The sequence below is a fragment of the Zeus faber genome (assembly GCF_960531495.2).
Source record: "Zeus faber genome assembly, chromosome: 1".
NCBI lineage: Eukaryota > Metazoa > Chordata > Actinopteri > Zeiformes > Zeidae > Zeus > Zeus faber.
In genome coordinates, this window is record NC_137193.1 from 49378788 (window position 1) to 49389842 (window position 11055).

At 41.7% G+C, this 11055-nt stretch overlaps 1 protein-coding gene across 2 annotated transcripts; it reads right to left on the reverse strand.

The window, feature by feature from the left end:
• Positions 1 to 241: 241 nt before the first annotated feature.
• Positions 242 to 11055, reverse strand: LOC307240476 (cystathionine gamma-lyase-like). 2 transcript variants are annotated; one of them, XM_080014270.1, is made up of 13 exons: positions 10943 to 11055; positions 9387 to 9577; positions 8795 to 8876; positions 8089 to 8184; positions 7725 to 7834; positions 7292 to 7426; positions 7016 to 7073; positions 6817 to 6894; positions 5966 to 6118; positions 5625 to 5746; positions 4641 to 4693; positions 4026 to 4164; positions 242 to 1105 (listed from the first exon to the last, which is right to left on the reverse strand). In XM_080014270.1, exons 2-13 carry the CDS (start codon positions 9567 to 9569, stop codon positions 1088 to 1090), a joined length of 1227 nt encoding a protein of 408 aa, XP_079870396.1. In that variant the 5' UTR covers positions 9570 to 9577; positions 10943 to 11055; the 3' UTR covers positions 242 to 1087. The 2 variants fall into 2 exon arrangements, with proteins under 2 accessions (XP_079870396.1, XP_079870397.1); XM_080014271.1 differs by lacking the exon at positions 10943 to 11055 and adding an exon at positions 9751 to 9776.

The following is an 11055-nucleotide window of genomic DNA, read 5'->3' on the forward strand; positions in this document are numbered from 1 at the left end:
AATCCATTATGAGGCCGTCAAAAAAAACAGCTGACTAAATTTGAAGGCATTAGTATGCTTCCATGTTCTTCCATTATTCCAATTACTAAACCACCATCTCTTTGCTAAAATGTTATTGATGACTCTGTAATGGAGATTCTAGTAATGGAGATTCGTATTGACTTGGCCGAAAGACACAATACGGCGCTCGACTTTCTGAAGCTGCTGGATGGAGGGAAAGGAGAAGAGGCTGGCACTGGTACTGCAAACTGATTTTATTGGTTATTATCGGTCACATGTATGACATTGATCAGGAGCCATTTGTCCCATGTGGTGCAGGGACATGGGGCAGAACGTGTTGGGAGATAGCACCGAAGCTATTCTCACCACAGACCATGCACGGCACGTTCAGACCTGAGAGAAATTTCCTCCTGTGGTTTTACCAAAAGCCCTTTGGTGATTGAGATCAGAAAGACAAATGGATCCATTTCTTTGAAAATTGCTAGCAATGAAAATTCTGGCACGTGATGTTACCCTCTACATCGCAACATATTACCACAAAAACACACACACTTCCTCATTGGCAAATACCCTATTAAGACTCAAAACTGGGAGAATATGATTTCCCCTCTTCCCTTTAATAGGCAGACAATCAATGAAGCAGATCAATGGCAGTTCTTATAAGAAAAAAAAAGGTTTCAAACACATGCGCCCGTAAATAAAAATGTCATAGCTTTGTTTTGTTATATCCCAGAGTCCTCAAACAGCTTTGTTCGAATAAGACACTCCATCAAGCTTCCCCATCAGAGCCCTCGAAACAAGATAATAAAATAACATACAAACATGAAAATAAAGCAAAGCGGCACAAGATAAATATCAGAAGGCAATTGACCCCCCATCAGTAAAATCTGCAATAAAAATTACTTGAGTAAAAACTGCTGATTATTCACAATATGGATAATTCTAATATGTGGTTATTGTTTTTTAACAGCAGGTTGTTCCCTGATGAGTACAGCCGTCCCTCCCAGTACACTGCATTGAGGCGTTGTCTATCCTCGTCCATTTCTCTTCCTTTCAACACCGGTCGATAGGGCCAGTGGGAGGTGCATTACTTCTTTTTGGGATGCTGTTCAGAGAAAAACGGCAGATGAAAGCAATGTTAGCGCTGATCCAGAAACAACCAACCATCTTCTAATAAACCTGGCTCCACTCTACACTGTCCCCAGGAACAAAGCAAACAAACTGCATATCATGAATTGGTCTAATCATAACCATAACGGTCCAATTATTCCTGATTATACTGAGTTGAACTTGCGCGTGATATTTAATTCAAAGCAGGGTTTTTGAATTATGAAGCTTGAACCACGAGAGGTCTGTGATATTCCGGTTTGAACAAGACCTCAACCATGTCTGTGGGTTCAGCGATTGTTCGGTTCCAGACACTTCTAGCCCGAAAAATGCCAAAGGAGAAAAATATCAAAAATCTGAACAACAATCCTAACAGCACTGTGGGCTGTACCCCTAATAATAATAATAATAATAATAATAATAATAATAAGCACAGTTCTGTGCGTGTGTGACACTTTAGTGGTTAACAGGATTGTGGTTTAGTGCTGTGGCAAAGTTTAATTGTAAAAAGTGCGCCATGGCAGAAAAAAAGGTTGTGAAACACCTATTTAGATGATCATAGTACTCTGAAATAATGATACAGGGAATGCTTCAAGGACTGGAATCATTCTATGATCAATTTCAAAAGGAAATGCGACAGAATTTTCACATTTTATATGTTTGAATATATTAACTGAAAAAGTTTATGTTAATTTCGATACGGTCCCATAATCACTTCTTCTCGTGTTACTCTTGCCTGAATGATGGAGTCAGAGTCTTAAATGTGCTTAATGATTGAGCCAGAACGAGCGTTGTGAGGAATCCAAACTGTGCAAGGGCTTAAAAAAGCTGCTTATTTTCATACGCAACAATTGCTAGAATGAGCATTTGGAGATTTTGAAACAATTAACTTTGTCTCCTTTTGTTTTTTTTTGTTTAAATGCCATCAAGAGGATACTTTTCCGGCAGCGTAATGCAATGCCCCCACCCTGACCTGCCGTCCCACCCAATTATCAGCTGCACCCATCACATGGCTTTCCCTGGGACTAGAGACGATTATTGCACATATTTGTCTCCATTTATTACTGATGGGCAGCAAAGCGCTTCACAAGGCTTGTGTGTGTGTGTGTGTGTGTGTGTGTGTGTGTGTATCCTGTATTATGTGCACACACTGATGTATTGTGCAGGGGAAAGGGTTTTCCAGTATGGTTTTCCAGCAAAACAGCGTTATGGAATTGGTGTTTGTACATAAAGAGCTGGATAAACTAGAGCTTAGTGAACATGTTTGAGGATGACCCGTTAAAATTAAAATGGTTAAAATGTTGAACGAGTTCATGTGTTTTTTAACACAGGAGGGAGACTTTATGAGGAAAAACCTACAGAACCATTTCAAAGCTTGATTATGTCTAAGCTTGTGTCCAAAAGCACTGGATGGCTTTTGTGGAGTCTTAAAGTCAGTTTTAAAATCACCAAACTTCAGCTAGTTGGACTGGCCCAAGTAGAGAAAAGCCAAAACCGAGAAGGGAATTTGAAGCACATGGATTCTGGGAATCTGATGGTTTTTCATGGGAGCCAAGAATTGTTCTCAAAAATCACATTTTTTTCTATGACAGACTATTGAGCGTGTGCCTGAACTCGGAAAAAATTAACTATCTGCACTTTCACCGACAAAAAAGCGGAAAAGAGAGCGGGAATGAATGAAGAAGCCAACATGTTTCACAACAATATTGGGACGAAAATTGGGAGTCTGACAATAGGAGGCCACATACACATTCACACAATATAGGATACGCTGAGCCAGTGGAACAGAAGGTCCTGTGACAGGGACATGCACCTTTCATCAGCAGATACTGAATCTCCCCCGCCCCACAGAGCATTAAGGATGCACATGGAAGAGAGAAAGAGGGGCTGGGGGGGATGGAGTGATGGAAACCACAGGGGCTCTCGTGGGAGTACATAGTGTCAAACCACCGCTCAGCCGGATCAATCCTGGTCTGCACGGCTTCCTGGCCTGGCTCGCCCCACTCAAAATGATCCAACAAAATTAGAGGGGTAATGACAGCTGGAGCAGCAGATCGTGTCTGTCCTGTTTGGACAGATGCACCTCAGACTGCCGTTAAAAGATTAAAATCCATGTTGTTTTTTTCGGCATAATAAATCTCAAAGTAAAAGAAAACACTCAATTGCTTTCTTTCCTTGGCTTAGAAAAGAAAAACATTTTTTAGTGCATATGGTCTTTCTTATTTGAATATAAATGGGAAAATCAATATAGAGCCAGAAGGCATTGGTGAATTTTTTGAGATGTTAAACGGAAACAAGAGGGGAGGGAACATCCAGGGAATATCCACCGCAGTGTTGGGTTTAAATATAAATATAACTTGAGAAAGTAGACCCAGTCATGGACACATTTATACTCTGATTAATAATTACCCATGCCTGGCTTTTGGGATCACAAAGCACCTGAGGGTTTAAAGTGGTAATCATTAAGATTATTATCTAGCTAGAAAATCACATTTAAACATTTGTTTAGTGCATGTTTTATAAGAAACAGCAATTCGATGCATTTGCATTATGCATGTGGACTTCTATATGTTGCATCCGTTGTTGGTGGCAGGTTCCGCCACACCTTTACCGGCAAAAGCGCAAAGATTGGTTAATGCAGAAGAAGTAAAAGGCAACCGTGGCCAATTTGCTGTAGCAGGAAAGCGTGTTGGGGTCAGTAAACTGTCGATATGACCGCCTGAGAGCGAAAATGAGTGTAAAGCTGGATTTTGGGGTATAATAACGGATTTAATGGAATTTTGAGAATTCCAGTGTAATCCAACCAGATGATGGTATGGAATACCACTTTAAGTATTTTTCAACAAAACCTCTCCAGAAATCGCTTTGACACAACGTATCAGTGGTCATAAGGAGTGTATTAAACTATCGGTGCTTACAGCGGCGTCCAGCGCTTGGGTAATGTCCTCGATGAGGTCGGCCTCGTCCTCCAGTCCCACGGAGAGACGGATCAACGTGTCGCTGATCCCTAGGACGACGCACTCGCACTCTGGCACCGAGGCGTGGGTCATTATCGCCCTGGAACATGACATAAGTGTTGAAATTTTATCCAATTGGTCAAATATAACCTATATGATTTCATAAGACTCTTAATTTTGCTGTAAAACTCACATCAAATCTTTTTAAAAGGAAAAAAACATTTCATAGAAATTGAATGTCACTAAAAGCATGGGTCATGGTTTTAACTGGTAGTCCTCTTGATCACTACTACCCCCTGCTGGCGCTTTGTGGAATTACAGCAGAGTTCAGCTTAATGCTCTAAGAAATGTTTAAACAGAAACAATTACAGTTACAATTAAAGATCAAAAATTATTTCCATTCAATTAAATTAACGTCCAATTTAATTTTTGAACCAGTTAATTGCCTCTATAAAAAAAAAAAAAAATTATAAACAAAATAAATTTATTTACTTTAAGAGTCGAGCAATGTAGAAATAATGAAGCGTTATCACAGTGAGATGTGAATGTGAGCTGGCATTTTAAGGGGCTACTTACGGATGTTCTGCTAAACTTTCATAACCACCGAGGCTCTCAGCAATCGCAAACAACTGTAAACAAAGGAAAAATAAAAGTAATAAGAAAACACAGGTAGGAAACATAAGCACAAATTTTAAATGTAAATTCATTCTTAAAACAGGGAGATTTGCTAAAAGTTAAAGGTTGGATCATCGGGTTTTCACTGCTCAGTCAATAATGCCATGTCAATATACCAGAAAGGCTAATATTACATACTCATCTCAACACTGGTTGAACACAATGCAGAAAAAAAATGTAGCTTAGAGCGAAATCAATTTACACGGCTCCCCTAGTGGTAGAACAAGAGTAACTAAACTCTTAAGGTATCACAGAAGAAATGTGTAGTCTCAGAAATCCAAATATTCATATAATTCCTTGTAAAAGAAAAAAATAAAAAATAAATACAATTATATATATATATATATATATATATATATATATATATATATATATATATATATATATATATATATATATATATATACACACACACATATACACACACACACACACACACACACACACACACACACACACACACACACACACACACACACACACACACACACACACACACACACACACACACACACACACACACACACACACACACACACACACCTTTGTGAAGTTCCTCCCTCCCAGGACATATACCAGTTTTCTCCCAACATGCACCACGCATCACACCTTGGATCCGCAAATAATACGTTGCTGCTTCTTGTTATAATGAGCAGCTTGTCATAACAAAGCAAGGAACCCAGTGAACTTGAAAACCGATGCTTGTGGGAGTGGTAGAGTGTATCATAAACACATAGGGAGGATTTCCCACGCCTCAACTCAGTCTAGTGATAACCGCCAGCCAAACTCATGGCATAAACACCTAAGTCAATGCTTCAAACTCAGCAACAACTTCATTGCTAAGTTAGAAAAGAGCCAAAATTATTAATAAAAATTAACAAACACCTTGAGGCTGCTGAGAAAGGCCTTGGCGTGCTCCAGTTGGCCGTTAATGTAGAAGGCGATCATCCCCGGACACCCCGTGCACTGCCTCTTCATCAGCTCGTGATGCGGGTGAGAGGGCAAACCTGAAGATAAAAAGAACGAACCATTAAAAAAAAAAAAAAACTGGTCCATCCACTCGTCAACCATGAAAAAAAGAAGATCCTGGCACTAGAACCACGTGAAGTGCATTGAGTGCAACTGGAGACATGATAGGTGTGTGTTCTGAGGGCGTGTAGCACCCAAACCCATGCGGTGGTAGGACCTTTCCAGTTATTTGATAAGTGAACATTCAAAATTGTCACCTGGAAAGATGACACGCTCCACCCGGGGGTCCGCCTCCAGGTACTTGGCAACTGCCAAAGCGTTTTTGAAGTGCTGCTCCATCCGTAGGTGCAGCGTCTTCAGGCCGCGGTTGCACAGGTAGCAGTCGAAGGGCGACGGCACTGCACCCAGTGCTGCGCCAAGGGAAGAAGGGTTACAAACAAACAAAAAAAAATAATCAACCAAACGACATCGCCAAAAACCAACCAGATCAAGCTTAGAACAATTTTGAATACAGACTTTGGTGTGAGGATGGGATGGTTTGAGCATCCACAACTGACATGGATCTAGGTGATTGGGGGAGTGTCGCTGCATAAAACCCCTATCCCCACACACTCAGGATAGGAGCCCTGACATATTTGATCTGCCCTTGGTTAATTCCACCTCACTGCCACTCTACGATAAAGTAGTTGGATGACATACAACTGGGTGCGGTGGCGTGGCAGAGCCCTTTCTGCATGAATGTAGGTCAAAACCTCTGTGGGGCAGAAGGAGCAGTGCAAAACTGATTTGTCTTGACCTTGTTTACCGCTGATTGCGCCTAAAAAAAATCTAATTTCGAATTTAATTTTTAATAACTAAAGGCTTATTCAACAACAAACTGTAGACTAGAATCATTCCCATTGTTAGTTTTTTGTTCTTACACTCATTCAGAAATTGGTGAAAATTCTAATGACGAAGCATCTTGAAGCCTTGGTATAGATAAGTATTCTAGTATAAACACAGGATTAAAGATCCAGAAAGATTATTAAGGATAGAAAACCGTGTTGTTTATAGAACAATGCTTCAGGGGACATGGATTGTTTGAGTAGTGCTACACTGTTGTTCTCACCATTCTGTAGAAATTTAAGCCGCTCGTAGAGATCATCCCTGTTTACCGAGACCAGACCCATCACGACATCACTGTGACCTGACAACCAAAGGAATACCAATGGGAAATTGTTGATATTTCATTTAGAGAATGGCAAACCACAAAGTATGTTCCTGTGGGTCATAAAAATCAAACAGATGGCGCCTGGTGACTACATTACCATTCATGTACTTGGTGGCTGAGTACATGCAGATGTCCGCTCCCAAAGCCAAGGGGCGCTAGAGAGACAAACAAGGTGGATACGGAACTGGGGGTCAAACAATAAGTTGAGGACAGGTTCAAGAAACAATTTGATTGGAATTTGTTGACACACACACACACACACACACACACACACACACACACACACACACACACACACACACACACACACACACACACACACACACACACACACACACACACACACACACACACACACACACACACACACAACCTGGAAGTAGGCTGACATGAAGGTGTTGTCCACCACGACCAAAATGTCCTTGTTGTCTTGGTGGACCATCTCCGCACAGGCCTTTATGTCCACCACCTTCATGGTGGGGTTGGTGGGCGTCTCGATCCACACAAGCTACAATAAGACACGTATAGTACATATAATTACACAAATACACCTTTTACTCAGGAGGGTGGCTTGGGGCCATAAAGGCAGTTTTTTGGGGTCTCTCGCTTTTTTTTTTTAATGTAAATAAGCAGAGTAGCAGAGCAGCCCGGAGTGCTGGAGAACTCCGCTCCAGCTTGAGCTTAATTCACCTTTTAGTATATGAGGATTATGTTGTGGTGAGGATGATAATTGCTGTGTACTTACAGATTCCACAGTGAGGGTAACAGTGTTATTTCACTGTGTGAGTGAGTGAGTGAGTGTTCACCTTGGTGTTGGGCTTGATGGCTGCCTTGAGACACTTCAGGTCGGTACAATCAGCAAAAGCCACATCCAATCCGAGGGTAGTGGCTATCTTCTGGAAGTAACGATTGGTTCCTGTGAATTATGATCCACCAGATTCATTTTTATTTTTATGAAAACTAATATTACTATCAAGAAATCGAAAATAGCAGTAGCTTCTATTGTTTTACTGTCTTGTTGGAAATTGGATTGTGAGGAATGGGCATGCAGCACGATTTGTGGAGTAATACAAGTTGTACAGAATTTTCCAGATCCCCGAGGGGTAATTTAAACAGTGCACAAAATATAGACAGGAAAATACAAGTCCGGACAAGACATCTGTGTCTCACCTCCATACACATCATCCATGCAGATGAGCCCATCACCAGATTTCAACATATGAGTGATGGTCATGGTTGCTGCCAAACCAGAGGCGAGAGCCAGGCCTGCGGGGAACGACCAGTTAGAGGCCACTTCAGAGCAGAGTGTCTTGAGCTGTGGTTTTAGTTTTTATTCTAAGAGCCATTTTTGGGGCATGGGACCAATTAATTCGCTTATTGTTTGTTTGTTCCATCCTTACATATGGTGCATCGTTATGTAACATTGTTAACATATGGTTTAGGAAACAAACAAAAAAAAAAAAAGTATGAATATAATAACATACTTGATAGTTCAATTGGGACTGAGTTTGGTAAAGCGTAGTTTAAAGTTCTTGTATAGTTTTCCTAGCTGATGAATTGCCCTTGCCAACTTAAAGACCTGATGGTGTTAAGAGTAGAATGACTTCCTCCATCTGGCCATTAACATGTTCCAGGGGGTCCCCGGCCTTCATTTAGGAGACGTTAGCACCATTAGAGAATGTAAAATGGTGAGTGCTTTGATCCTAGTCTCACAGTTATCTCTCTAACTATATTATAGACGGGTATAAAGTTTGGAACTAAATAAATAACAATACAAATTAACTCAGATTCGAGCCCCAGAGACTTAAATTGAGGATCCTTGATATAAAAAAATAATAATAATAAAGCTTGAGCCACTGTCCTAAAGTCTACTCACAATATTTAGCTCCATCCAACGCAGCCACAGCCTTCTCGAGACAGTTTCTCGTGGGGTTCCCACTCCGACTGTATTCGAATCCCTTTCAGACAACAAAATAATGATAATAACAATAAAAACCAAAAAAAAAGTCACAATTACACATTGACAGAACCGGTGATAACAGCACGTAATATGAGCAATGGAAGTCACATTAATAAGGAAAACAATAGCCCTACTGCGCAATTGTGCCAAACACGCCTTTCCTGTTAGTTTGTCTGTTACGATAATGCATAATTTCTCAAGTTGCACATCTTAAACCAATAAAGTCCCCCAAATCAATTCTGTGTTATTCTATTCAGGCGGAAATTGGAAACGTGTTTACACATCGTGGACTTATTATTTATCTATTTCTTCGTTTATTATTACAATCCCACCAGGATGAGTGGGCACAATGGGTGGACGCACCACAATAGACCCGCAGCGCACATGCCACATCGGGCACGGGTCGGCCAGGTTTGGCCAAAAATCGCACCGGCGATCACCGAGAAACCGCGACGCCCCGGCCCCACGGACCGACCCGACGTGACATAACAAACAGAACGCCACTCACCGCGTGGTTCCCGGGTTCGCTCTGCTTGAACGTGGTTGACAGGGAGATCGGCGGCACCACGGCCATGGACTTCCACTGCTCCGGTTCCTGGCCGACGTGGATTGCCTCCGTGGCGAAGGATTTAAACGCCGCCCGGAACCCGGCGTGGAGTTCGCCCTGGTCCTGGTTCTGGGTGGAGGCCATGTGTTTCTCTGTAGAGCACCCACAGGATCAGCGTGCGTGCGTTCGCGCGCGCGCGCGTGCGTGCGTGCGTGTGTGTGTGTGTGTGTGTGTGTGTGTGTGTGTGTGTGTGCGTGCGTGTGGGCGTGCGTGCGTGCGTGAGTGAGTGACTGCGTGTAAGTGTTTGTATTTGAGTGTGATTTACCGATATAACGGCCTGCGTGCTGAAGTAGGATGCTATTTAATCAAAGAAGGAGCGATAACGGTGGATCATCCGGGCCAATCAGCGCTGACACACCGTGCGCGTCACTGATTGGCCCCCACGCGGGGGCGTATAGGTCACGTCACTCGGGCCCGCCTAGAGGCTGGCCAACTACTTCTGCTTCACACTGACGCAATGCGTGACACGGTTTGAGTCACGTATCTATCTATCTATCTATCTATCTATCTGTCTGTCTGTCTGTCTGTCTGTCTGTCTGTCTGTCTGTCTGTCTGTCTGTCTGTCTGTCTGTCTGTCTGTCTGTCTGTCTATCTATCTGGACAGACAGACAGACTGTCTGTCCAGACTTCTATCTATGTGTCTCAAGATTCAAGAGGTTGTCACATACATACACATACGGTCGTACATATATGCAATGAAATGTCATGACACCTGGTGATGACGCACACTAAGCTCTATAAGCTCTAAAAATACAAAAGAAAAGGAAAGAAAGTGCGCAATCGACACGAGGCGCTATTTTCTAGTATCTATCAACATTATTTTTGGAGCACTTTACAATACAAGAGTTGCAAAGTGCTTCACGACAGATATGACAAAAAGGTAGTGTGGCACTGGAAAACAATGTAAAAATAACAGAAAAACACAGCAGATAAAATCACGTAAAACAACTTCCCAGAATTAAATCAAACGCAAAATGAATTAAAGCTGCAAGCAGCGATGACCGGGTCCTTGACGTACAAGTGTCGTGGCACCCGATAAATTGCATAGCAGGAGTAACACCTGAATACCTGATCCCATCGTAGCTATGACTAACTACTCTTGTTTTTTTGATGTTGACTAATATTAAGTTGTTGTATTGACATAACGCACTAACAACATGAGCTGATGAAGATGGTGACTAGTTTTAAGTTGTTATTCTGACATAACGCACTAAGAACATATTAACACGTATCATATTGCACTTACAGAACTTACAAAAATGACTAATAACTTTTATTTATTTTGAAGAGATTGCTACACACGCAAATTCAAAATGAACAGGCGTTATCTGTCCGGTAGCGAAGAAAGAACAAAAAAGGAATAGGAAAAACAACAAGAATAGGGCTATCTTAGATTAAAAGTAGTCAATAAAGGCACACTTTTAGCGTGGTATTAATACTAAATCAGTTGTCCCTACCTGTTCGCTGTCTCACCGTCCCAAACTATTATGCAGATTTATACAGTCCACTGTCAGGAACTCTGTAAATACTGACTAACAAATATTGAACTCAGAGAGAGCTGCCTGCCTTC

Coding starts and splice junctions, on each gene's coding strand:
- LOC307240476 (XM_080014270.1), bottom strand. CDS start 9,569: ATGGCCTCCACCCAGAACCAGGACCAGGGCGAACTCCACGCCGGGTTC. Junction 8,877..9,386: donor GCGAACCCGGGAACCACGCG/GTGAGTGGCGTT, acceptor GTTGTCTGAAAG/GGATTCGAATACAGTCGGAG. Junction 6,895..7,015: donor AGCCACCAAGTACATGAATG/GTAATGTAGTCA, acceptor TTTGGTTGTCAG/GTCACAGTGATGTCGTGATG.